Source organism: Colletotrichum higginsianum, chromosome 8 (genome assembly GCF_001672515.1).
Source record: "Colletotrichum higginsianum IMI 349063 chromosome 8, whole genome shotgun sequence".
Lineage (NCBI taxonomy): Eukaryota > Fungi > Ascomycota > Sordariomycetes > Glomerellales > Glomerellaceae > Colletotrichum > Colletotrichum higginsianum.
Window position 1 is genome coordinate 3,184,982 of NC_030960.1, and position 25,410 is coordinate 3,210,391.

At 54.0% G+C, this 25,410-nt stretch overlaps 12 protein-coding genes across 12 annotated transcripts; 7 read left to right on the forward strand and 5 right to left on the reverse strand.

Annotated features, from left to right (window-relative positions):
* Positions 1 to 1,023: 1,023 nt before the first annotated feature.
* CH63R_11905 (Sprt family metallopeptidase) lies at positions 1,024 to 3,002 on the forward strand (the record flags this gene model as incomplete). The annotated part of the gene is made up of 2 exons (XM_018306879.1): positions 1,024 to 1,841; positions 1,895 to 3,002. 2 exons carry the CDS (start codon positions 1,024 to 1,026, stop codon positions 3,000 to 3,002), a joined length of 1,926 nt encoding a protein of 641 aa, XP_018153720.1.
* Positions 3,003 to 3,334: 332 nt separating this feature from the next.
* On the reverse strand, positions 3,335 to 4,148 carry CH63R_11906 (Ran-interacting Mog1 protein; the record flags this gene model as incomplete). Its single annotated transcript, XM_018306880.1, has 3 exons — positions 3,335 to 3,638; positions 3,764 to 3,979; positions 4,072 to 4,148. The coding sequence occupies 3 exons, from the start codon at positions 4,146 to 4,148 to the stop codon at positions 3,335 to 3,337; spliced, it is 597 nt and encodes a 198-aa protein (XP_018153721.1).
* Positions 4,149 to 5,050: 902 nt separating this feature from the next.
* On the forward strand, positions 5,051 to 5,824 carry CH63R_11907 (HIT domain-containing protein; the record flags this gene model as incomplete). The annotated part of the gene is made up of 5 exons (XM_018306881.1): positions 5,051 to 5,096; positions 5,202 to 5,284; positions 5,361 to 5,429; positions 5,488 to 5,580; positions 5,717 to 5,824. 5 exons carry the CDS (start codon positions 5,051 to 5,053, stop codon positions 5,822 to 5,824), a joined length of 399 nt encoding a protein of 132 aa, XP_018153722.1.
* Positions 5,825 to 5,968: 144 nt separating this feature from the next.
* On the reverse strand, positions 5,969 to 7,955 carry CH63R_11908 (CRAL/TRIO domain-containing protein; the record flags this gene model as incomplete). Its single annotated transcript, XM_018306882.1, has 4 exons — positions 5,969 to 6,471; positions 6,523 to 6,622; positions 6,700 to 6,741; positions 6,792 to 7,955. The coding sequence occupies 4 exons, from the start codon at positions 7,953 to 7,955 to the stop codon at positions 5,969 to 5,971; spliced, it is 1,809 nt and encodes a 602-aa protein (XP_018153723.1).
* A 1,493-nt stretch (positions 7,956 to 9,448) lies between these two features.
* CH63R_11909 (DASH complex subunit Dam1) lies at positions 9,449 to 10,099 on the forward strand (the record flags this gene model as incomplete). Its single annotated transcript, XM_018306883.1, has 3 exons — positions 9,449 to 9,799; positions 9,859 to 9,909; positions 9,989 to 10,099. The coding sequence occupies 3 exons, from the start codon at positions 9,449 to 9,451 to the stop codon at positions 10,097 to 10,099; spliced, it is 513 nt and encodes a 170-aa protein (XP_018153724.1).
* A 440-nt stretch (positions 10,100 to 10,539) lies between these two features.
* On the reverse strand, positions 10,540 to 11,046 carry CH63R_11910 (Zinc finger protein; the record flags this gene model as incomplete). Its single annotated transcript, XM_018306884.1, has 3 exons — positions 10,540 to 10,675; positions 10,750 to 10,929; positions 10,997 to 11,046. 3 exons carry the CDS (start codon positions 11,044 to 11,046, stop codon positions 10,540 to 10,542), a joined length of 366 nt encoding a protein of 121 aa, XP_018153725.1.
* Positions 11,047 to 12,984: 1,938 nt separating this feature from the next.
* On the reverse strand, positions 12,985 to 13,244 carry CH63R_11911 (uncharacterized protein; the record flags this gene model as incomplete). The annotated part of the gene is made up of 2 exons (XM_018306885.1): positions 12,985 to 13,176; positions 13,242 to 13,244. The coding sequence occupies 2 exons, from the start codon at positions 13,242 to 13,244 to the stop codon at positions 12,985 to 12,987; spliced, it is 195 nt and encodes a 64-aa protein (XP_018153726.1).
* A 1,148-nt stretch (positions 13,245 to 14,392) lies between these two features.
* CH63R_11912 (Aconitate hydratase, mitochondrial) lies at positions 14,393 to 16,952 on the forward strand (the record flags this gene model as incomplete). The annotated part of the gene is made up of 3 exons (XM_018306886.1): positions 14,393 to 14,506; positions 14,614 to 15,286; positions 15,343 to 16,952. 3 exons carry the CDS (start codon positions 14,393 to 14,395, stop codon positions 16,950 to 16,952), a joined length of 2,397 nt encoding a protein of 798 aa, XP_018153727.1.
* A 699-nt stretch (positions 16,953 to 17,651) lies between these two features.
* On the forward strand, positions 17,652 to 18,678 carry CH63R_11913 (Rhomboid family protein; the record flags this gene model as incomplete). Its single annotated transcript, XM_018306887.1, has 5 exons — positions 17,652 to 17,832; positions 17,894 to 18,031; positions 18,084 to 18,165; positions 18,226 to 18,413; positions 18,467 to 18,678. 5 exons carry the CDS (start codon positions 17,652 to 17,654, stop codon positions 18,676 to 18,678), a joined length of 801 nt encoding a protein of 266 aa, XP_018153728.1.
* Positions 18,679 to 19,189: 511 nt separating this feature from the next.
* On the forward strand, positions 19,190 to 21,398 carry CH63R_11914 (Rhomboid protein 2; the record flags this gene model as incomplete). The annotated part of the gene is made up of 4 exons (XM_018306888.1): positions 19,190 to 19,379; positions 19,442 to 19,691; positions 19,745 to 20,861; positions 20,916 to 21,398. 4 exons carry the CDS (start codon positions 19,190 to 19,192, stop codon positions 21,396 to 21,398), a joined length of 2,040 nt encoding a protein of 679 aa, XP_018153729.1.
* Positions 21,399 to 21,674: 276 nt separating this feature from the next.
* On the reverse strand, positions 21,675 to 22,947 carry CH63R_11915 (PCI domain-containing protein; the record flags this gene model as incomplete). The annotated part of the gene is made up of 3 exons (XM_018306889.1): positions 21,675 to 22,316; positions 22,382 to 22,617; positions 22,680 to 22,947. 3 exons carry the CDS (start codon positions 22,945 to 22,947, stop codon positions 21,675 to 21,677), a joined length of 1,146 nt encoding a protein of 381 aa, XP_018153730.1.
* A 550-nt stretch (positions 22,948 to 23,497) lies between these two features.
* On the forward strand, positions 23,498 to 25,078 carry CH63R_11916 (NADH-ubiquinone oxidoreductase 40 kDa subunit; the record flags this gene model as incomplete). Its single annotated transcript, XM_018306890.1, has 7 exons — positions 23,498 to 23,625; positions 23,755 to 23,965; positions 24,029 to 24,120; positions 24,179 to 24,320; positions 24,377 to 24,535; positions 24,587 to 24,922; positions 24,980 to 25,078. 7 exons carry the CDS (start codon positions 23,498 to 23,500, stop codon positions 25,076 to 25,078), a joined length of 1,167 nt encoding a protein of 388 aa, XP_018153731.1.
* Between the last annotated feature and the right edge of the window lie 332 nt (positions 25,079 to 25,410).

The following is a 25,410-nucleotide window of genomic DNA, read 5'->3' on the forward strand; positions in this document are numbered from 1 at the left end:
GGGGACACATTGCGTTGTGTCAGTATAGGGCTTGTAAGTAGTTCCTCGGACCGTGCTTATACGCTAGCGAAGGAACATCAAAAGGTGTCTCTTCGCATCGTCTCAGACCCTACAGGTACTACTAGCCTTCCCGTCTCACAAGCAACTTGTCATTCCGAGGCAGGCCGCCGGCATCCTAACTCGCTGCCGCAGTACGGGATCCTATACAGCCTTTACGAAGCCAGCATCGACTTCATAGAGTACTGCGCAGTGTACATCATAATGCTCCTTTGGGACCAGAAGAATACAATCTGTGCGTGCCGATCATCTGAAAGACCCAGCGTCCGGCGCTTTTTTGGGGTCACTCTTCCCCAAATCACATCCCATGTCCTTCCAACTGCCACCTTCCGCCGATAATTAACCCAAATGCCTACCCTCCTTTACGATGTACCGAGCAGCAGAATTTCTTTCTGGGCGTTAGATCACCTCATGACAAGGGCTCTGCAGTATTTTATGTATCAAGCTTTGGCTTCTTCACATTCTTCACAAGGGGTCCCAGTGCCTGTCAGTCAATGACTCCTGACTGCCTCGATCGCGGCCGTTCTTGGTCCGAGCCGTTGTTTGAAAGCGTCGCCGGACAGTTAGTTGGCACCTACGCGCTGCACCGACGAGCCGACAGAAGTCTGTCAATACTGTGCCGTGACTTGTAAAATGTAAGGTTTGCGAAGGGGGGTTTTGTGAGATTTTTGAAGTAAGCTGATTGAGCCGAATGCGTGCCTTGGGTCGACTCAAGGTCACGTGCTGCGCAACCGGGCCAGTCCAAACTTTTTTTTTTGTCAAACATACTAACCCAATTGGTAACTCCCCCGGAAAACGTGATGGTGGTTGACGGTTGCCCCTCGCAACACAAGCAATCACACTGCTGAGGTGATCTACCTACCGTAATGGCCCTACACTGTTCTCTTGCACATCTTAGCCGCTTACGAGCTTGAAGTAGGCTCATGCCGATAGTTATAACAGCATTTGCGCTGAGACAGCCTCGCCATGGCCGGATACGTCGATTTTGCCTCATCAAGCGAAGAGGAGTTTCCCGATCTGGATGTTGTCCTCCTGAGAAGTAAACAAATTCGCCGGGCCGCCAAAGCACCATCACAAGATACGACAAGCAGAAACGATGAAGACGTCTCCCCGTCGAGACAGCTCGAAGAGGAGGCTATTCGCTGGAACGTGTCGACACGGAAGTCTTGCGGGCATAAACAACCGAGGGGTTCCGGCACTGCGCCATCGACCGTGATACGGCGCCGCAAGCTCGGTGCAAAGACTGATAACGCCTTACTGAAACCGCTTGGAGCCTCTGGGAGTAATGAAGAACGGGATCTATTCGATTTACCTGCCAAGATCAGGAAATCTCCGGATATGAGCGTTCGCGAGTTGCGCGTGAGGAGTCGAGGTGCGACACCTACGGACCTCTCGTCGCGGGAGGTGGATGACGAATCCGGGGACAACACCGACGAGCAGACGGAGATTACTGAGGCTGATATCTCTGAGTTCTTTGGGGATTCACAGTCGGAGTTTGACGAGGACGAGAACCCAACTCTCATAGGGCGTGAGAAGCCGACGTCGCAAAACCGTCCTCAATTGGAAGCAGCACCGACGCTGAAAGCCCCCTCGAGGTTCCTAAGCCCATCCCTAGGCATTGACCTGCCGAAGCATGATCCGTTGAAAGATGTAAAGGCCCGGCAACAAGATTCTGCGAAAACGCGAGCCGCCGAACTGTGTCTTGGCTCGGATTTCGGAGGGCCAAAATCTGTCGTTGTTGATTTGACCGACGGTGTGACCGACGCTCTTGGTCGGCTAGACATGTGAGAAACAACAACTTACTATCATTTGGGACTTACTGACAGTCTCACCACAGCGCAAACACAGAATCCGGGAAACACAGCACAGACGCCAAAGACGATGGGTCACCAATCGAGCCGCCGTCGACACCGCCAAGGCAATCTACCAGGCCGTCGGTGTCTTCCAAGAAGCTCCCCGGCATCCCAAAGACACCGCACAGGCCGAGTATGGATTTATTTTGGAGCCAAGAGTTTGTGAACGAATGGAATGAGGAACACTCCCCGAAGAAATTGATCTTGCCCTCGGCGCAGAAAAGCCAGGCAAAAAGCCCGGCTAAAGCTAGAGCAGGCCGAACAGAAAGTGCTAAACAAAGGGGAAACAAGAAGGCGTTTGGGCAGAGAAAACATGAACTGGCCCGGGACTTCCTACGAGAACTTGATGACACCATCACACAGGGCAGGCTTCATGCTTTGGCCGAGTCTACAGGAGGCATCACAATCAACTGGTCGGCCAAGCTCAACACCACGGCAGGCAGGGCCAATTGGAGACGGGAGAAAGTACGCAGCAAACTGCCCGACGGAACCGAAAAGTACGTCACAGACCGGCATCATGCCTCCATAGAGCTCGCAGAAAAGGTTATCGATGACGAGCACCGCCTGCTCAACGTCGTTGCTCATGAGTTCTGCCACCTGGCCAACTTCATGATCAACGGCATCACGGGTAATCCGCACGGCAAGGAGTTCAAGGCCTGGGCGGCCAAGTGCTCGCAGCGGTTTGGCGACCGCGGCATCGACGTGACGACCAAACATACTTATCAGATCGACTATAAGTACGTCTGGGAGTGCACCGAGTGCGGGCTCGAGTACAAGCGCCACTCCAAGAGCATCAACCCAGAACGCCATCGCTGCGGCTCCTGCAAGGCTCTGCTGAAGCAGACGAAGCCTATACCTAGGGCGACAGGCAAGCCGTCCGAGTACCAGCAGTTTTTCAAGGAACAGATGAAACTTGTCAAGCATGAACACCCAAAGAGCCAGCAGAAAGAGGTGATGAAAATTATTGGAGAGAGATGGGCGAAGCGGGGTGGGAGCAACCGAGCAACTCCTGATTCAGAAAACCAGTTGGCACCAACTTCGGAAACGACTGTAACCAAGCTTGACTCTTGTCTTGTCGATTTAACGTTGTAATTGAAGACTTCTCCAGGGCTCGCTTCACTGTAGTTAAGAGCGCAAAATCTGACATTGCTTTACAAATCCTAACTCATCGTCGAAACATGAGTAGTCCAGGGCGGGATCAAGTAGATTGTGACCTGACCTCGCTCTCATTTATGATACCCAAGTCCGATCGTCCCCTTCGCGTGCAAAAAAACCCCAGCCGCCCCGAACGCCTGTACAAGTGGGATGAACAGTAACCATCAACCCAGTCGTCTGTTCGCAGCATCTCGCGCGGTGTCATCATTTCGAACACTTTTGCAGAGCTTTCAGGTAGGCCAAGCGAATACCCTTGCCCATCGCCGCCCTTAAACCTCTTGGAACAGCGTCCAGTCCTTGACCTTGAAGGTCTCCCAAATACGAGCAGCGTACTCAACGGCATCACCAATGAGTTTGCCCTGCTTGCCAAGCTCGAGGTCGACGTCGGCCTCATCGTACTCGCCCTTGATATGCGGCACGTTGATGGTAACGAGGATGTCGGTTGACTCCTTCTCGAGGCGGAGCAATGTCAGGATGATGGCCGTGAAGTCGGGGGCCGACGAACCGGACTTGGAGCCGGACTGGGCATGGGGGGTCTGGGTCGCGATAAGGGTGTAAGCGGGAACGTCGGGGCTGTCGGTTGCCTTCGGTTAGCTTCTCACGGCTCACTCGGGCGTCTCGGATATGTATCCTGACAAGTGTCGGACGAAGTTCGCGACGGGAACCAAAAGGAAACGATGCTATAGGATTTTACGCACCTGAGCCTTGAGAACGATGTCTCAGTCGTGTTCCACACCTTGACGGTGTCGATATCTTCGCCGACGAGCTCCTCGAGATGGGTCGTCATGGCGCGTCCGTCAATCTCGGGGCTGCTCCCTGCTGGGCCGACGCGCTCCGTGATGTCGAAAATGATGCTCGTGAAGCCGTCCGAGTCGATCCAAACCTCCTGGTTGTCGGGGACCTCACGAAGTTTGCTATCCGACGGGAAGCCTGTTTGTCAGCCGAGTGTTTAACTGCGTGGCTGAGCTGGGAGTTTAAAGAGACAGGGAATAGTATGAGAACGAACCTGACGTCTGCGAACTTTTCAGGCAGGTCAGAGACCAGAGCGCCACCGTAGAGGGAAGTGCTCTTGTATCGGGTCATGATCGCGGTTTAGGAACCTGTAGGTTCAGAGTGTGATGCGGTTAGGAGGCTATCCTTGTCCCGAGGAGCTGAAAGAAGGGATGTCGTGATCAGGTTTTGGGGACTGAATATGACCCTTTGAGTCTTGTCTAAGAGCCCGAATGAGAGGATCGGACAAGGCGCGTATTGGGTATCACAAAGGTTGCGGCAAAGGACGAAACGTTACACGAGAAAGAGAGAGGTCGACACGACGGGTAGCTTGGAAGAGCCTCGCCTGGGGTTTACTATTCCAAGGTGGGGGTGGCTGGAAAAAGGGATCTGGGGCCCGGAACGGATAGAGGGGTATGACGACAATGGTGCAGGAGTCAGGGCCCACAACTCACAGATGCGCCGTGGCCATGAAAGCGAACACTGCAAAACCACATGTTGAGGACGTACGCTATTGACACTCTTGCAATGCGATGTTGGCGATGCGCACCCTAAAACCCGTGCAGAAGCAAAAACCCAACTCGTCTCAGTCGAATGCATATCTAAAAATTTGCAGTCAAAAAATTTCGAACCTGGAAGCTCCAGATGAGAGAGTGCCAAAGATTGGTGGAATGGAGTCTGTTGGGCCATCCAACGGTCACATCTGGTAAAAGGCAAGAGGTGAGTTCGATAGGAGGTCCCACTCCAAAATCTAAGCATGGTTTTGCTAGTTAAGTACCTGAAAATGTTCTGCCCTCAAACGGTTGGCCGTAGCGCCCCACACAAGCTCCTTCAGCTTCCCTATCCCCGCCCGCTACGTATGCCCTCCGCATTTCGTAACAATCCCTCTCTTACACAATTGATTGAATCCTTTTCATCCTCTCTATCTACCAATTGCGCGTCACTCTGGCCTGTCTTGTTTTCCATTCGAAGCCTCGTAACCATACATCGAGATCATGACTTCCAGTTTGGCTTCGTGCATCTTTTGCAAGATCATCAAGGGTTCGTCATATTCTGCCCCCCCCCCCCCCCCCCATCATTCTAACATCTCCGAACTCCCGCAACTGAGTAAAAAAAAAAAAGACCATGAACTGACGGCTATCACAGGTGATATTCCTTGCTTCAAGCTCTTTGAGAGCGATAAGACTTTGGCTTTTCTCGATATCAACCCCCTCAGCCGTGGTCATGCTGTAAGTCGCTCCCGTCAGGCCTTGTTCAATGACGCCCGCGCGGCTATTCCATCATTGACCAAGTCCATCCCCGCAGCTGGTCATCCCCAAGCACCACGGCGCCAAGCTGTCTGATATTCCGGACGAGCACCTCGGCGAAATTCTCGTAGGTCCCTGCAAGGATATCTACCTCAGCCCCCTCCTTTCTTCTAACACGCCTTTAGCCTGTTGTGAAGAAGCTCGTTGCCGCGACTGGCGCTACGGATTACAACATCCTCCAGAACAATGGCCGCATCGCTCACCAAGTCGTTGACCACGTAAGCCTTCGCCCTCTTCACTCGCCCCCTTCACTCGCCCACCGCCTCGTTCACTGGCTGACTCCTCACAGGTTCACTTTCACATGGTAGCATTCCTCCGCGGCAGCTCACGCTCTCGTGCTAACGCCTCTCTCAGATCCCAAAGCCCAACGAGACAGAGGGTCTGGGCGTCGGCTGGCCCCAGCAGCAGACTGACATGGATAAGCTTAAGGCCCTCTTTGAGGATATCAAATCCAAGATGTAAAAATAACAATCGCGGCATATTCGACACCTCCACTTCAATCCGGTAGCGGGGACGCCAAATCTCATTATCTAACGGATCATGGATCGTGTAAACCCAGTTCTTTCTCATGACCTGCGTTTATGTCTATGACTGTTGCGGCTGTTTCTAGTCTACATCATCAGCCGAGGTATCGACCTTGGGCGCGCCGTTGGTAGATTGAAGCATGGGGGCTCCCTTGGAATACATATCGATCTTTCCACCCTCCTGGATGACGCCAGTCCGGTCCAGGAAGCACTTGGCGCGGATGTACGGGTCCAGCTTCCAGTAGTCATCTCTCAGCTTGCGGGCAAGCTCCTCGCGCTGGGCCTTAATGGCAGGCTCCTTGTCCGTTCCGGCTCCCTTGATCCATTGCAGGGTCGTTTCTTCATACTGATGGATGAGCTCTTCTCGGCCAGACACCAGTGCATCTCGTGTTGCAGTGTCCGTCATCTTGTCGTTCTCTCCGGCGACCGGCTCCACATACTTGTAGTCCCAATCCTCCTGGCCGTCGAGCTCCTTGAGAATGTGCCCCGGATCAATGAACTCCGACATCTCCTTAACGTTATTGGTGAAGTGAACCTTGGCTGCGACGACCGGGTCGAGCCAGCCCTTGATAATCTTCCAGATTCCTGTCCAGTGTTAGCTGTGATCTCGCCTGCCCCATCGAAGGAGATGCAAACCTTGAAAGACCCAAGGAGCACGGTGAACGAGGACAGTTCCAAGAGATTCAGGGTAGTTGGCCTCGAAACACTTGATCATGAACTTGACGGGGGTGTAGTCCTGAGCCGATGGTTAGTGTTGTTTTACCAAGCAAGTTGTACTACACCTGGTAACTCCGAAACACCCGAATTACTTACCATGTTTGCCATGGAGAAGCCGGTCATATCAAAGACAATCGTCTAGAACTTGTTAGCATGCGCTAGATCAGGGGCTCGCAGGAACTTCCTACAGCAGTGTCCACGGGAGCCGCCAACACCATCCGTGCTGTCTCAATCAAGAATACAGTGTACTTCTCGAGGCTCTCCTCGCATTGTTCTCCTTGCCTGTGCATTCGTACTCTGACCTGGCAGATTGGCCGTCCTGCCTTGTCGAGGCCGTGAATGAAGGTCTTGCCTGACCGGGCTTGAGCCATGAAATCCTCACCGAGCTTCTTTACGTTGGCATCCGAGCTCCTCGAAGCTTCCAAAGCACCAGCCTCGCCAGTCCTCATGATTTCCTCGTCAACCTTCATCTCTGTTAACCTCCAGTTCATGGTGGAGATCATCATGACAAAGGCCTTCTCAACATCCCACTTGCGCGCTCTCAGAAAGCGCAGCGCAAGGGCATCCGGGTGGTCATGCTTGACCATGGCCCAAATTGTGGCGCGCAGAGCCTCGGGACTTTGGTTGGCTAAGGCCTCCTGAAACTGCTTAGTCTGGCCATACTTGTCATCACCATCTTCCTTGACGGTAGTCTGGACAGGAGCCGAAGAGTTTGCCGACCCAGCTTCTTTCTTGTCCTTGCGACCGAAGAGTGAGACTCGCTTCTTCTTGGGCTTCTCGCCCTTTTCGACAGCCGAGGTCTCGCTCGGGGCTATGCTGGCAGATGCGCTATCTGCGGCAGTGGTGTTTGGATCATCTCCCAAAGACAGAATCAGGTTCCATAGCTGGCGCAGCTTCTCCTCCTGTTCCGGGGTGAGATTTCCCGGTCTTCCAGGGGGTGTTTCCGTTGCCATGGTGGCTGATGAGTGAGTCTTCGATCGAGTCTCGGTACCGGCAATAGCAGCGACGTTAGAGTCAGCGGGCTGTTGGTACAACACGCCGCAGAGACACACGAAGGCGACAGCGAAGGAGTAGATAACAAAGTCGATTCGAGATTGAAGCAAGACACGTGAGGCCCTGGAGTTGGAGGGATCCGGCAACTGTCGTGAAGCAGGTGAGTGAAATCGTCTGAAGTTTGACGTGGAGGGGCAGCCGAATCTCCGGACGCTCGGTCTGACCAAGGATTGCCGTACGGTCTGTGAAGTCAAGGGTAGTTGGGCAAGACGGCTCCTCAAGATGGAACGGGTTGACCTTTGTGGGAGAGTGAAAAGTCGAGGCAAAGCCGAAGTTTGCGATTTCAAACTGACCGGCATCAGTCGACTACGTCAGTTAATGCCTGGGAATTGATTTGGTGGTGCCAGTATGGGGTTCTGGGCAGGTCAGCAGGGTCATCCCAAATTGTAAGACGATAAAAAAAAACAGCTGGTAGCGTGTGAAAGGACATACGAGGTGGGCGCAAAGTGACACGCAGGGGTTTAAAGGCCGGGGGAAACTCGCGGATGGATGCACAAGTCTGTAGTCTGGCAAGATGGCTGGTGGTGGCTAAGGAGTGCCAACTTAGAGAGGAGGACTTGGCTTGAGGGCAACGGGATCGTCCGTTGACACAAAGCACAGTGTGGTGTGTGAGTGACTGGCCTTCCTCAAGGATGACGAATAGAGCGAGTGGGCGGGCAACGCAGCGGAGACAGCTTGGGCTTCGGATTAATGGGGAGGACAGGACAGCCACAGTGGGTGTGGAATGTAAGGCTACGCTGCAACGAGAGGGGGAGGCTTGGACGACCAACGACACTGACGACAACCGCACCTTCGCAAGGACCGAGCGCTGTCACAAGTGCCCCGTGGATTACGGTGCAATACAAATCTCCGAGCGATCCGGGAGCGCACTGCGGAATCGAGGAATGAAATCGCGGGCTTGTCGTAGTCCTAGGGTACCGGGTAGGGTCCGTGAACAAATAGCCGCAGGAGCTACAAGTTCCGAACAGGGAATGGGGGAAAGCAGCTATGTGAATCTGGTCTTGTTGTGGCTTCGAAGGTGGGATGTCGCGAGGGTAGGAGTCGTTTGGGGGGATGGGAAGGAGCGGAAGGGATGATGGGTGAGGGAGGAGGGGTAGGGCGTAGCTTTGCTGTGAAAAGCGACTTGCTGTCTTTTCGCCGATGAAAAGACCGAAAGGGAAAGGACTGGGTAACGAGTGCGATACGTCGTATTCGAGTCCCTTACTTGCGAACCGGCAACCACTGGGACTAAGACCGGAGTTCTGAACCGCATTACTCGCAGCTTAAAATAGCAGGTGCAGTATCCACGCGACATCCTAGTGAACGCAAGAAATCGATAAGGGAGACAGGGACCGATCACCACCTGGGGAACCTGGTTTTTGTGTCATCCTATTGACCGAACCTCCTACCTTACCAGGGGGGGGTCTTTAGTGATTACAGGCGATATTTACAGTGTCCAATCCCCTGTTAGCACGTGCTGAGCGGCAGTGGCATATGGGAAGGAACTTTGTGTGTAGTGTGCGATGAACAACAGCTGGAGGTAGTCGCGTAGTTTGAACCCGAATGCGGGGGCGTCAAGATCCCGCCCCCCCCCCCCCCCCCCCCCCCCCAAAAAAAAAAGGACCGACAGCCGTGCGCTTGCTGGGTTTGTTGATATTGATGCACTGCCATTTGATGCTCCATGCCAGACTACGACTTTCACGGCACCTCATAGACATATCTACCTACGCAAAGAGCTTCCGAAATTCTTCGTTATCCGAGTATTAACGGCACAGACTCGCCACCTTCATGAGCACCCCTTTGCGCCGTCACAATGGCCGACCACAACTACAACCACGATCTCGACTCCAGCAACAAGCGATCGACCTCACGTACGCGCAACTCACGTCCCACAACACCGATGCGCCCGACGACGCCACTGCGCCCATCGTCGCGCTCCTCTTTTCGCGAATCTGCCCGTGACAGCGTCCATGGCGGCGGCGAGTCTTTCCCCCTAAACACCTTCGAGCCGGCCTTCGCCGAGCTTTCGGACGCCGTCGCCGACCTCGAGGCCAACATGATGCATTTTCAGCTAATGCATGAGAGCTTGGCCCGTTTCAGCGAGTCGTTTGCAAGCTTTCTGTATGGTCTGAACATGAACGCCTTTTGCGTCGACTTTCAGGAGGTATGTCCGGTTTACCGTCACCCCGACATCAAGCTCATGCTGACTGCCCCCCTCTTCAGGGTCCTGTTGCAGAGTCTTTCCGGCGCGCAAAGCAGCATGAAGAGTCGAACGTAAACGCAGGCATAGGTACGGAAACCGGGCATTGAATGGTGTAATGGAAGCTGAGAAAGCTAACGTAGACTTTACCAGGAATTCCTCGTGCACAAGAGAAAACCGCCCCCGAGAATGACGGCGAAACGACTTTTATGTATCTATGACCATCCTATCTTCAAATCGGAGGCTCCGGCAGCATCCTTCTAACGGACAATAGGACTACGGATGTTTCTTTCGTCGAAAACCCACCTGCCTCCTCCAGGTCGACCCCAAGATATAAGACCCCTACTACAAGAGGGTCACGCGTGCCTGCGCCGGCCACCCGCGGTACGACAACGCGGGGCCGCGCAGGAGGCCGTGGAGGTACCGAGACACAAAGAGGCCGGGGTAGCGGACTGGTCAGACCTCGCGGCCGTGGACTTCGGTGAAATCCTTTTTACAGATCCGGCTGCCTCATGTCCTCCTAAGGCAGGCCTTTACTTTCCTTGCCCTCTGGTATTCGGAGGTGCCAGTTCCGTCCACTCTCCCCTCCTGAGCCGACGAGCAGGGGAATGATATCAAGACCAGTTCATTATGTCGTTGTGAAAGGGTATCATCTAGTGTCTACTCTCGAGCCACGGTAGACTTGTGGGCCAAAAGAACAGGACTCAAGTCTCCATCTCAATTTCCTGGTCGAGGGCCTTCTCGGGGCCGTCGTTGTTGGCGCCCTTGTTGTCCGTTCGGAGACCGATAGCAGCCTCGGCGTCCTTTTGGGTGTAGGGTTCCTCCTTCAGCTGCTTAACTCTAGGCGGAGGTCAGTCGTTGCCCGACAGAATCACGAAGCTGGGTGCTCCAGGCATGGTATTTGGTCGACGAACCTGCGCTTGTGAGGCTTGCCTCTGCGGTGGCCGACGAGGCTGACCTCAGTCTCAAACCACTTAGCACATTCGATGCAGTAATGCTGACCCAACCCGGGAAGATCTTCCTTTGCCTTGGTGTTCTTGAATATCTGCAGGTGCCTCGCTGATCGCATGTCGGACTTTATTTGATCAACATCCCTATCCGCGCTGTGTCAGCATGACGGGCATGAGGTTCGTCAATCTGCTTTTTCTGCCGGATGCTCACCTTGTCTTCCTCCGCGTCTTGGTCAGGGTCTTCTTGTTTGTGACGCCCATCTTGCCTATCGATCTCAATATTTGAACGTGTGATATGTGTTTGATTTGCTGAGTGTAGGTTGCTTCAACACCGACGATGGACACAAATAGTGGCAGAATCCCAAATTGCGCCTTGAGATGGCGATGGCGGGGCAGAATTTTGGTGGTGAGCCGTAAAAAGTTGCTTCACCGCCCAGCTGGGAACCCTGGAAATCTGGACCCGCAGGAAAGTTTGAGAGCGATTCTAGGCACAGTCCGAATGACAGTGTAAGTTTACGGTGCGATCAAAAAACGAACACGGTGTTTACGGTTACATGGAGATGGGAATCACAAGGGGGGGAGCGCGTAAAGAGTTGCTTGGAAACCTGAAAGAGAACGTCAGACTGACGAAGCGCTTGCTCGGCCAGGAGGTTCCGGATCGCGGTGGAGAATGCTGCGCTGTTGATGGGGAAATCGCGAATAGTATTATAGAGTATCAAATTACAGTATCCGTACCTACCCGACTGAGCCTATGACCAACTGGAATTTTGCGAGCCGTTGATTACCGCGGGGTGACCGTGATCGGGGCACAAGGGACTTTGAACAACAGTCAACGCCATACCGGAAGATGACCGCGGTCGCAGCGGCTCGGCGCTGAGTCCAGGCCGGCTGGAGGGCCTCTTTTTGTAATAGAGCAATCAGCATCGTGAAGATGATAAGCAAACGAGCTCGGCCATCGGCTCGGAGGAACAGTGATATCTCCTATCATAGGTCCTCGCGTGACCGAGGGCAAAGCCGGAATTGCGAGCCTACGAGCTTGCGACCGAAGGCCATCCGAGGCAATCAGAGCTCCACAACCACGGGGCAGAAGGCTAAAAGCACCAGAACGAACATGGGTGTGTGGTCCGCAGAGGGGGCGGGATGCTCCCATTGAAGACCAGAGAGAGTGGCCTCCACCCCTCCCCCCCGGTCATGCGCCGCAGGCTTTGCCAAAACGACGTCCCCAGTCCAGAAAATTTTGGTTAATTGTAATTGCCCCAGGTGATTGGACGTTGCCATGGATGGAGCTGCAAGGTAGCAAACGTTAGTGCAAAACCGACCTCTGCATAATCTCCCGCAACTGTTTCCGACGCCATCCCCTCGATGCTTGAGATGGATTGCTGAGCGAATCGTTTTCCTGCCCGGCTGCGGGACTTTTCTCGTCCTTGACTCCTTGTCGAAAGGACAGCTGCAGGCTAGAGACAGGATTTTGGGGTTGGCAAAGCAATTGGAAAAAGCGCGGTGGTAAGTTGCCATGGCAGGCCATTCCTCAGCCTGACTTGGTGAGGCTGTTCTTCATCGGGTACCTGTACATAGCGCCGATGTACAGGGGTGTACATGTATATTTGCAGCATACCGAATGACTGCCAGCTGCCTTAAAGAAGTCAGTGAACGGCGCGAGGGCAAACGGGAGCAGTCACGGGAGTAAACGTCAATTGGAAAGCATTGTCATGCCACTCTCTTGCACCCCATACCATCATTCTGAGCTCGTTGCGGCACGGAACCCAGTTTTTGGGCTTGCTGGAATAAGGCAGCACTTCATCGATTCACACGTCGCTCAAATCCAGTTGACAGCCAGCATGAGAAGACACATGCCTCACACGAAGCCAGATCCACAGAAAGAGGGCCCCGGATCAACCCACCCCATCCCATGTGTGAAGATTTCTGGGCCACCGCCTGTCCGGCGTTTTCTTTCTGCGGTAACCAGGACCAGGAACCCCAATTCCTTCCCACCCACGCTACACTACTGTATGCAGCTTCCTCTCCTCCCTACGCAGCCGGACAACTACTCCTGTCCGAGCGACAGTCGTTCAGAGGATTAGTTGTCCACACTGCAGCCTCACGCCGAATTCAGGGTTTCGAGAAAACGTGTATTCAGGTCGCAAGGGCCTCGTATCATGATGCCTCAAGGCCGTTTTGGCTACTGATACCAGAGTCATGTCATGGAAGCCATGGTCGCGAGAAGGCTCGCGGGCTGGTATCCCTGGGGCACATCTGAAGCTCGCGCCCACTCGCTCGATTACTGTCAGATGCCACCGCGGAAAGGAGAAAAGATCCCCAGGAATCGATAGTAAGAGCAGTGCTATTTCGACATGACTTGACTAGAGCAAACTTTGCGAGCCTTTGCGAGGACTGTTAGCGCTCTTTGCGACCGACGTGCCTTACGAGCCAGAAGTCTAAGAGATGATACGACCGACCATAAACACATTCCTAGGTCCCAGATAGTCCGGGTAGTAGAAACGCAGGACCCAGCTGGCTTTGGCTCCATGGATAGTTCCGAAGCCACAGTACTCCTCTGGGAGATGTTGCTGGCGCGAGGCGACTGCTGTACAGAGTTTATGCTATACGCTCACTCACTACCTGGCCAGGCAGCTGACATTCTGACCATTCCGTGTGCGTTACACCAACCCCCGACCAGCCTGGCCTTACGTACCTTCGTTGTACGGGTTACCTGACTTGGTGCCACCCACCAGGACTCGATACAGTACCAAGGCAAGGTTGCCTGGGGGAAACGAGCCAGTGGATAAAGATTGGGGCATGCATGCACGAAGCCTTTGTCCAACCCGTACACCTTTGTTACCACAGAGAAAGAAATGGGTACTCAATAAGGGCAGGAAACGGAGGAGCGGACTCGCCAGAGGAACACACTGATTGCAGCGACAAAACAAAGTTGCGTGCAAGGCATTGACCACAATATCGACAATTCAATGAAACCAAACCCAACAGCGGGTGGGAAATGGAACAAGTAGAGGGAGTTTTGTCAGTGCAGAGGATTTCCGTACCCAGATAGGTACGGATAATGCTACAGGATATCGACAGGTACAAGGCTTCAAGTACTTGCAAGTTGCACAAAGATGAAGGTGTGCTCCACTCGAGTCTCCCCGGTGCTGAGTGAAAATAATCCAATGTCGCTGATTCGTCCGTTGGCCCGTTGTCGCCTTCGTCATAGCCGAGGAACCCACTTCGGCCGACCCTGTCTGCTCTCCACAGTCCACAGCATTTGAGCCGAGCACATACCCGTGGGACGGAGTAAGGTGGGCCCCTCCCCAAGGTCGTCGTAGATGGTGTTTGGTGTGAGGAAAAGTGAGGGCGACGGGGGAAGGTGCGAGCTTTTACTGCCACCCCCATTCGGGTTCGACTACTTCTCGTCTTCGCCGAAAATCCTCTCCACCTTCTTGTTCTCTTCCTCTTAATATTCTTTTCTTTCCCCTCCATCCTCAGAAAACGAAGTCCCATCCGAAGGCCAGGGCACTTGAAAGATCTGTCTCGAGCTTCATCACAGTTCCGACAGCTCTCCACTCCATCCAATCGCACAGTGTAACTGTTCCTCACCTTGTCGACACCAACCATGTTGGCCTCACGACAGCTCCTGGGCTCTGTGGCCCGGAGCCGCACTGCTGCCAGTGCCAGTCTGGGACTGCGCAGGATGGCGACAGTCTCCGACTCTCCTCTTGACCGCAAGGTACGATACTCATTCCCGTACCCCTGAAATCGTAACCGCCGAGATTGCCGTCCCTTGGGCGTGGCGGCGGCGCCTTGTCGCCATCGTCTATGTGTCCCATTCTCAAGGCCGAAAGGGTCACTGACTCGCCGGAACAGGTCAAGCAGAATATCCACGAGGAGGGTAACTTCATCAACTACAAGAAGATGTCCGAGAACCTGGCCGTCGTGCGGTCTCGTCTCAACCGCCCCCTCGCCTACGCCGAGAAGATTCTTTACTCCCATCTCGACAACCCCCACGAGCAGGAGATTGAGCGTGGTGTGTCGTACCTAAAGCTTCGCCCTGACCGCGTTGCTTGCCAGGATGCCACTGCTCAGATGGCGATTCTTCAGTTTATGTCTGCCGGCATGCCTTCCGTTGCGAACCCCACCACTGTCCACTGTGACCACTTGATTGAGGCTCAGATTGGCGGTGCGAAGGACTTGGAGCGTGCTGTCGGTATCAACAAGGAGGTTTATGACTTCCTCGCCTCTGCTTGCGCTAAATACAACATCGGCTTCTGGAAGCCCGGTTCTGGTATCATCCACCAGATCGTCCTTGAGAACTATGCTTTCCCTGGTGGTCTTCTTATCGGAACGGATTCCCACACCCCCAATGCCGGTGGTCTTGGCATGTGCGCCATCGGTGTCGGTGGTGCTGATGCTGTCGACGTCATGGCCAACCTCCCGTGGGAGCTCAAGGCACCGAAGGTCATCGGTGTCAAGCTCACTGGCCAGATGTCCGGTTGGGTTACTCCTAAGGGTATGTGGACATCTGCGACGCTTGGCCCTGTGAAACATCTTGCTGACACTCGCTAGACATTATCCTCAAGGTCGCCGGCATCTTGACTGTCAAGGGTGGTACCGGTGCCATCGTCGAATACCACGGCCCTGGTGTTGAGGGTATCTCTGCCACCGGCATGGGTACTATCTGCAACATGGGTGCTGAGATCGGCGCCACCACCTCCTTGTTCCCCTTCAACGACCGCATGCACCAGTACCTCTCCGCCACCAAGCGCAAGGATATTGGAGACTTCGCCCGCACCTACGCCAAGGAGCTCCGCGAAGACGAGGGCGTCGAGTACGATCAGCTCATCGAGATCAACCTGTCGGAGCTCGAGCCCCACATCAACGGTCCTTTCACTCCTGATCTGGCTACCCCCATCTCTAAGTTCAGCGAGGCCGTCAAGGCCAACAACTGGCCCGAGGAGCTCAAGGTCGGTCTCATCGGTTCCTGCACCAACTCCTCTTATGAGGACATGAACCGCTCTGCCTCAATCGCTCGTGACGCTCTTGACCACGGCCTTAAGTCCAAGGCCATCTTCACCATCACTCCCGGTTCCGAGCAAATTCGTGCCACCATCGAGCGTGACGGTCAGCTCCAGACCTTCGAGGAGTACGGTGGAACCGTCCTCGCCAACGCCTGTGGTCCCTGCATCGGTCAGTGGGATCGCCAGGACGTCAAGAAGGGCACCCCCAACTCCATCATCTCTTCCTACAACCGCAACTTCACCGGCCGTAACGATGGCAACCCGGCCACTCACTCGTTTGTCGCCTCGCCCGATCTGGTCGTCGCCATGACGGTTGCCGGCAGCCTGCACTTTAACCCTCTCAAGGACACCCTCAAGGACAAGGACGGCAAGGAATTCATGCTCAAGCCCCCCAGCGGTGAGGGTCTCCCCAGCCGCGGATACGACCCGGGCCAGAACACCTACCAGGCCCCTCCCGCCGACCGCAGCACCGTCAACGTGCAGGTCTCTCCTTCTTCCGACCGTCTTCAGATTCTGTCTCCCTTCGAGGCTTGGGACGGCAAGGATGTTAAGGACATCCCCATCCTCATCAAGGCCAAGGGCAAGACTACCACTGACCACATCTCTATGGCCGGTCCCTGGTTGAAGTACCGTGGCCACTTGGACAACATCTCCAACAACATGCTTATTGGTGCCATCAACGAGGCTAACGGCGAGGCCAACAAGGTCAAGAACTTCACCACTGGTGAGTGGGACGCAGTTCCCGCCGTTGCCCGTGACTACAAGGCCAAGGGCATCAAGTGGGTCGTTATCGGTGACTGGAACTACGGCGAAGGCTCTTCCCGTGAGCACGCCGCTCTCGAGCCTCGTCACTTGGGTGGTCTTGCCATTATCACCCGCTCGTTCGCCCGTATCCACGAGACCAACCTCAAGAAGCAGGGCATGCTTCCCCTTACTTTCTCCGACCCCGCCGACTACGACAAGATCAAGCCCGAAGACAAGGTCGACATCCTTGCCACCGAGCTTGAGGTCGGTAAGCCCCTGACCATGGTCGTCCACCCCAAGGATGGCGAGGCCTTCGAGGTTAAGCTTTCGCACACCTTCAACGCCCCCCAGATCGAGTGGTTCAAGAACGGCAGCGCTCTTAACACTATGGCCAAGTCCGCTGGCAAGTCATAAACAGGCAAGGGTGTGTTAGCGATACGACTTGGGTTGATACGTGGATGGATGGTGTAGGCGTACTTATCTTTACTAGCATGTTCTGGGGTGTTGGTCGGTTCAACTTCAAGTATACGGCCGTATCATGCCCTTTGTTTTGGTCGGGCAAATACCTCTGTGACCTTGTTTTTTATGTCATGTAGGCCATGATTTCCTAGTCTGTACAAATTTGAAATGTTCAAAAGCAAGACTTATAGCAAGACTCGTGCACTGTACTACGATGAATACCCGGGCACTGCTCGAGCATTGTAAACACTAGAAATACAACGTTAGGCACCATGCTCAATTTGATCATTCCAAGTGACGACGAGACGAGTGTTTCGATTGCTTTCAGAGTTGGGTGGGCTTCTTGGTAATGAGGGTCACGTGGAGATAAACTGCCTCGGACTGACTCTTATCGTCATTTTTGGGGGGAGAACCATGAAGGTCCGAGTGGACCGTCGGCATGCAGCAAGCTGGCTACAATTTCCAATCCGCAGAATATATACAGCAACTTGTTTGCTGCCAACCCAAGCATTCATAATTACCCGACGCCAACGACTGGACCGATCGACATAAAGCCTCCTCACTCCGCGCCGGAGCAGGACAACTAGCAGACTACCCGCGACGAACTCCACGCGCAGCTTCCGACCTCCGTGAGACCCGGAGACGGTGGGCGTGATGGCTCCCAATGTGACATCCTTCAACGCCCTTCGGGCTCGCACCTATCTCTTCCGGCTGCCATTGTTTACGAGAATCGTGAACCTAGTCATCATTGCCGCATGGATCGCGGGCGTTCAGTCGGCTTGGGACATCAGGCAATGGGGCGCCTTGATTCCTGATCAGCTGTCATTCACATCTTGTTCGTCTCCTTCTTGCTCTTCCTCGCCTTGCAGCCGCGCATACTGACCCTTTGGTTACAGCGTACCGAATGAACACATTTCCCTTTATCCATAAAAATTTCATCCACGCGATCATGAATCTCTTGGCCTTGACACCGCTGATGGAGCGCTTCGAGGCGGAATTTGGTACCCTGACCTCAATAGCGCTCTTTATCGGTCGTACGCTCCCCTTCCTCGCTGAAAGCTCGGCCTGATCACTGATGCTCTGCAGCTCTTTCCACGATTCCGGCCGTTCTATACGTTTTGATCGAACGATTTCTCTTCAAGGGCAACGTTGGAGTTATGGGAGCCAGGTGAGAGCTACCGTCGTGCTTGCACAAGACACGCATGACTAATGGGCCGCTTTTGCATAGTGTTTGGGTCTTCTTGCTCCTCGGCATGGAAGCAATTCGAACCTCCAAGACAAACCCCCAACTGACGATTGCGACGTACTCGATTCCTATGTGGACAACGCCTCTGATCCTCATCTTGGTGGTTACGGCGCTCGTCCCTGGCACAAGCTTACTAGGCCACCTTTGCGGCGTCTTGGTTGGGTATTTATGTAAGAAATATTGAATTGTCTTGCTGGTGAATGTGCTAATATTGATTCTCCAGTCGGTCTCGGCTACTTAAAGTTCCTAAGCCCACCTGAGAAGGCCCTGAGATGGGTCGAGTCCAAGCTGAACCTGTTGGGCCGTTTGCCTCACTATGTAAGCGTGGACCAGAAGACCTATGGCCGGTTTGGCGTTTTGCCTTCAAGCAACCATGCCGGCAGCGGCAGCGCTCCCATTGCACTTGTTGGTACCACTCAAAGACTTGGACCATGAAGGATTCGCCCCTGAACTTGTATCATCACATTGCATACTGCCTGGCGAGGCTGGATTGCATGTAAGTCGGAGTTTGGAGTTTGGTCGCGGCCGAATGTGGCCCACACACAGGATGGGTAAAACTTTATGACTTACAACTCCCTTTGTTCCTGGGTCGTTTGAAAGCGGCCCTAAGTGGTCACGTACTGCATTTCTGATTATCTAGATCGCTGTATTTAAACGTAAAGAAGGATTATAGGGGAGTAAACGAAAACTCGCAAGGCAGCAGATTGACTACCTTGGACACGGCTGTGGAACAGCCAATCCATGCAACAACCAACAAAAAATAAGAGAAGAAGCCTTCACATGGTGAATTCGGCTTGTAAGCAGCATCAGTCGTAGTATCAAGAATATTGTACCTTGTAGATGCGGTGATTTATCTACCATCCGCCGAAGCTGGCTGGTGTGTAGAGGATTTCCCAAGACAGGGGTAGGTTGGGTAAGCTAGCGAACGAGGGTTCGCGCTGGCTAAATGAATATTTGGGGCCGAGTCCCGCTACTTACCTACCTAGGTATGTATGTATGGCACCTCTCTGGGCCGCTATACAAACCACCACTCGTGGAGGATTGTCCTTTTAGACCGACATTGCCCAAAGACAACCCGGTTTTTGCAATAGCGCAGAGCTGCCGCAGAACAGCTTGCGCCATGTCGCGACTAATATGTGAGTTTCAAACCCTCGTGAAGATCCTGTGGCCGAGCTTTACTGACCAGGCCCCTGCATAGCTTCGGCTCTATCGTTGCGACGTGATCCACGCATCCTCAAGCTGCCACCCTACATCTCGTTAGCTTGCATTCTCGGCGGCATTGCATGGCTGTTTCTGCTTCCTCTCAACGACTACTCCCGACGAACATATATATCTGAGAATGCGCTGCTCCCTGGACAAGTGCACACATACTTTGGGGGTAGCGACCAGAATGTCTTGCGGGCGTACAGGCAAGAGGTCAGCTCTGTCAGGGACAAGCCCAATTACGAGTATGCTCGCCAATCTCTCCCATGGTCTGAAGCTGACAATGGGCACACCTTAGGATTAACGACAAACTCGAGGGCATTCTCAAAAACGTGGGACTGAAGGTTGGACGTCAGAATTACACATACGAATCAGCCGGCGACATCTATACGGGCGAGAACATTTACGCCATTCTCCAGGCTCCGCGTGGCGACGCCACAGAAGCAATCGTGCTGGTAGCTGCCTGGAAGACGGTTGACGACAGGTTCAATGTCAACGGTGTGCCGTTGGCTCTGACCCTCGCGAGATACTTCAAGCGGTGGTCCCTCTGGTCCAAGGACATCATCCTCCTTTTCCCCCCGGACAGCAGGACAGGGACCCAGGCTTGGGTTGACGCCTACCACGACTCACACGACTCGTCCCGCGTGAGCTCTCTGCCCCTCAAGTCCGGCGCGCTGCAGGGCGCTATCGCCATCGACTTCTCACAGGAATACCGCTTCGAGTCTATCCACATCATCTACGACGGCATCAACGGCCAACTGCCGAATCTCGATCTCATCAATTCCGTCGTGAATATCGCAGGCGGACAGATGGGTATGGGCACTGCGATCCAGGAGATGTGGTCGCACTCGGACAAGTACCAGGACCGACTCCGGACCATGCTTCGTGGCATGCTTAACCAAGGTCTCGGCCACGCCTCGGGCCCGCATAGCAGTTTTATCCCGTACCATGTTGACGCTGTCACTCTGCAGCCTTTTGGTGAAGGCTGGCACGACGAGATGGGTATGGGCCGCTTGGTCGAGGGTACGTTTCGCAGCCTGAACAACCTCCTTGAACATCTCCACCAGAGCTTCTTTTTTTACCTTCTCATGCATAAAGAGAGATTCGTCAGCATTGGCACGTACCTGCCCAGTGCCATGATTCTCGCCGCGAGCTTCACCATTACTGCCATCTCTTTGTGGGTGAAGAGTGGCCAGCAGGAAGAGGGTTCAGGTGTGACGAGCACAACAACTACATCCAAGAGCGTGATTATGCCTTCACAAGGATCTGCCGAAGGTGCTATAACTGTGTCAGACTCACCAACACCATCTGCACCAGCTGTCGAACGTGACTTGTTCCTTCCTTTGGGCCTAGTGGCCATCTGTCAGTTCCTGGGCGTTGTGCCGCTATACATCTTCAACCACATGCCCGCAAGCGTAAGCTTCCAGCACCCCGTCTATTGAAGTCATATGCTAACGCCCATCTCGCAGATGCTTTCGGGGGCCTACACGGCCTTCGCGCTCGTCAACTGCGCCCTCCCTTTCCTTGTCTCCTCGCTGCTTACCTCAACCTACAACCCAACCGTCCAGCAGTACCAGCTTATCAAGTCCTTTTCCTTGCTGCTGCTCGGCATGTTTCTCTCCGCCCTAGCAACCCTCAATTTTTCCTTGGCCTTCCTCGTTGGCGTCATGGCTAGTCCGCTGTCCTTCATGCGACCCTGGCCGAGCCACCCACCCGTTCGCTGGGTCTGCGCTGCCTCCCTTCAACTCGCCTCCCCGACGGCGGCACTTTATTCCGTCTCATCATATTTCAACATTAGCATCGGCGAGGTTCTCAAGGAGGCTGCGTTCGGGTGGGACGTTTGGGGCATGTACACTCCCGTCATCATCTGGGGTGTATGGTGGCCCGCCTGGCTCATGGGGTCCGTCATTGTTCTTGGACAGCCAGCGCCCAAGGTGAAAAAGTCTGTATAGCTAGGGCCAACGCCTGGCTGGTACCACTGGTCTCTCTGCATGCATCACTCCGCGGAGTTTAGTGTTGGGAGGAATGGTCACAAAAATGTTATGCAACAGTATTGGCTCATCACGGAATAGGAACAGCAGTTTTGTCATCAAAATCATCGCAGCTCAAGATGGAGGCGGGTATCCATCTCTCTCTCTAAGTCTAGTGGTGTACACTGGTCCTTCCTCGTCGCAGACCAATATTATAGACGTCGTTCATATCCGCCCATAACCTCGCCTCCTCCTTCTTCAGGCCGCCCACACATCACCGCCGGCATTCTCGATCCAGTTGCCGAGCTGGTTGACCTGCGAGTCCCAGTCGAGCAGCCGCTGGCGCATGTTACCAATCTGCTTCATGTCGAGTACCTTGGGCTGAACCCAGGTGATGTGCGCAACCTCGTCCACTTGGTCAATGTTTCCGCGCAAGAGCCCTAAGCTCAGAGCCTTCATGATCAGGTGCTCGATCTCGTTGGGGCGCACCTTGGTCTCCTGGGCGATGTCGGCGAAGGACATGGCACGGTCATGGGGCGGCCGGCGGAAGACGGCTTCGGTGAGCGCCGCGAGGTAGATCTTCTGACGCAGATGCCCAGCGTTCTCGTTGAGTAGGGGCTTGGACCGCATGCGGGCCGAAAGGGCTTCGAAACCCTGGAGATCGCCGCGGTTGAAGGCGAAAAGCAGGTCGCGGAACCACTCATCCTGGGTGCCCTTGAGGGCGTCGAGGACGGGGTGCAGAAGCAACTCGCCAAAGTTGTAAATGGTGTCCGAGACCAAGGCGGCGATACTAAGGTGTAGAGCTCGCCTGTGGCGTTCCTGGGCTGTGAGAGAGTTGATGTCGATGCAGGCGAGGTAGAGTAGGGCGTTGCGGTAGTAGGCAGCGAAGTCCATCTTGCGCTAGGATTAGGCTCCGTGTCAGCAGGATTCCTGCGAGAAGTATTAGGAAGGGCCGGGGGGCCTACCTGGTAGTAGTTCGCGTTCGCATCGTAAAATGCTGCGTGGACAATCGTCTCAACCGAGTCGAAGCTATCCAGTATTCTCTCGGCTGTGTCGAGCTCCTTACGAGCCCCGTCCATATCCTCCAGATCCAGCTTTACTCTGGCTACCGCTACAGAAGCATACACAAGTGCATCTTGTGAGTTCTCGTTGTCGACCTTCTTCGCAACACCCTGGAGGAACGCCAGACGCTCTTCGTCATCTGTGAGGTCATATTAGCGCCCATGTTGCTTTATGTGCGTCTAGATAATGGTGCCATTATACCCTTGCACTCCGTGGCGGCCTTCAGGGCCAGGTCGACAAGCTTGAGCTGGTTGATCTTGTCCGCGAACTTCAAAATGAAGACCTTGTAGAATGACAGTCGCTGGGGCTTGCTGCCCGGGTGACTGAAGAACTGGCTAAGGGCATCGGTAAGCTGGTGCCAAAGTTTCCGCTCCCAGTAGTTTTCGAAGTCCAGAACGAGATGCTGCAGTTCCTCGGGGGCCTCGTCGCGCTGCTCCGCCAGGAAGTCGGGGATTGCGTCAACGTTCATCTTGGTAGAGGATTGAGGTTAAGGGTCGAAATTGTATGTGGGGGGGGAGCTTCGAGATGCCCAGGAGGACGATGGATTCGTGGGCGTGCGGATTAATCAGAGTTCGAATATGTCGAGGCAGCCAGCAGTCGAAGTAAGCCGAATCTTTCTTCTGTGTCTCTTTGTCGTGGACAACGGCGGGTGGCCTGTCTTGAGATAAGATAGCTAGGTATGTGAGTGTGTTGATGAGGACAAGCAGGAGCTCTCTGGAGGGGCGACGCACGTAACGCGGCTAGCTAGCAGCCTGGTGAGGTAGGTAAGGTACGAATGTAGCACACAGCACCTGGCAGTTGCTCTGGGACCCGCTTCGGATGCATCGACCAATAGCTGTTTTTCCGATAATGTGACCAAAATCTGGACCGTGCTTTCAACTTCCACGTGACCCGCTCATCTTCCGTCCGGGATTCTGGATCAAGCTCGCGACTTTGGAGCTTTCGGCCAGTATTGAAGCAATCAATTGCCAGTCAATTGGGGCTACCGCACTTACTTGCTGCCGCCTCGATACCTCACAATGGCCTCCTTTCCTACTACGGTGCGGTCAACCCGGAGTGTTGCGCAAAATGTCCTGAGAAGGCAGCCCCTCCATGACATTGCCATCACCCGTACTGGCAAGCCCATTCTGCGAACCCAGGGCGGAAGGTAGGCATACCAACCGATTGTGTTTGTGAGCCCGTTTCTGACCTTACTTTGAAACATAGGTCTTCTCTTGGTGGTATGCACAAACGAATCCTAATCGATCACGAAGCTTTGTCTAAGAACGATCCACAGGACACACTGCGACGGTTTTTGGCGCAACGGGCCAGGTTGGACGATACATCGTGAACAGACTCGGTACGAACGGACAACCCGCGAGCTTGCCGACCCGTTTCTGACCCGTTTGATAGCTCGTCAAGGATGCACCGTTATTATCCCTTTCCGGGAGGAGATGGCCAAGCGCCACCTGAAGGTCGCTGGTGACCTCGGTCGTGTTGTCTTCATTGTACGGGGCCTCCCTTCCGATCCCGATATTCACAACGGGCATGCGCTGACTACGACGCTGTAGGAGTACGACCTTCGAAACACTCAGTCTATCGAGGAGAGCGTCAGACACTCGGACGTTGTTTACAACCTTGTTGGCCGCAACTACCCCACTAAGTAGGTTTCTGCGGCGAAGGACGATTTAACGAGGAGAAGACTAAGAACGTGTGTCCAGAAACTTCTCTCTGGAAGATGTTCATGTTGAGGGGACTGAGCGGATAGCTGAGGCTGTTGCCAAGTACGACGTGGACCGCTTCATTCACATGTCCAGTTACAACGCCAACCTGGAGTCTGCTTCCGAGTTCTATCGCACCAAGGTCCGCCCTCGAATGATGGTTTGCACAGTTTGCTTTCAAAACTAATCACTCTACAGGCCCGCGGCGAGCAGGTCGCTCGTAGCATCTATCCCGAGACCACCATTGTGAGACCGGCACCGGTCTTCGGTTTCGAGGACAACCTCCTTCTGAAGCTTGCTAGCGTTATGAACCTCTTCACGGCCAACAACATGCAGGAAAGATTCAGACCCGTGCATGTAAGCCGCTCGTATCGATACATGCTCCATTCAATCGCTGACACAGTGTAGTCCATCGACGTTGGCCAGGCTCTTGAGCTGATGCTCTATGACGATAGCACTGCCGGCCAAACGTACGAGCTTTACGGTCCCCAGGAATACTCAATGGCGGAGATTGCTCAGTTCGCCGACCGTGAAATCTTCAAGAAACGTCGCCACATCAACGTTCCAAAGTCCATTCTGAAGCCTGTTGCTGGTCTCCTGAACAAGTACCTCTGGTGGCCTACCATGTCTGCCGATGAGATTGAGCGCGAGTTCATCGACCAGGAGATTGACGAGACGGCCAAGACCTTCAAGGATCTCGGCATCGAGCCCGGCGATATTAGCAAGTTCACCTACCACTACCTGGTAAGAATGCGCGCGACTCGTGAATGCTGCGACGGCCCAATGCTAACAACCATACAGCAAGGTTACCGCAGTGCCAACTTCTACGACCTGCCCCCTGCGACGGAGAAGGAGAAGAGGGAGGAGCGCAAGTACCTGCACGTTCTTGACGACCAGTAAAGTAAGCCTGGGTTCCATATGTATGAGGGGATTGATTCTGGGCAAGCAAAGTCGTTTAGAGTGTATATAAGTAGTCAACTAGACACAGTTGCAAAAGTCGAGGAATCCATGTATAGTTTTTGCTTCACAACTTCAGCGAGTGATGTGTTGTTCAGTGAAGACGGACTGTGTTGTGTTCTTGTTAGTCAGTGCTTTACTATGCCGTAGCTGATTCGTTGGCAACTGTTTGAATTTTGACGCCGCCTCAAACTGGGTCCTCCACAAGGACTCGAGCGCTTTCCATCATCTTGACTCTTACTTAATTTAATAACCCAACCCTCTTCCGCACACTT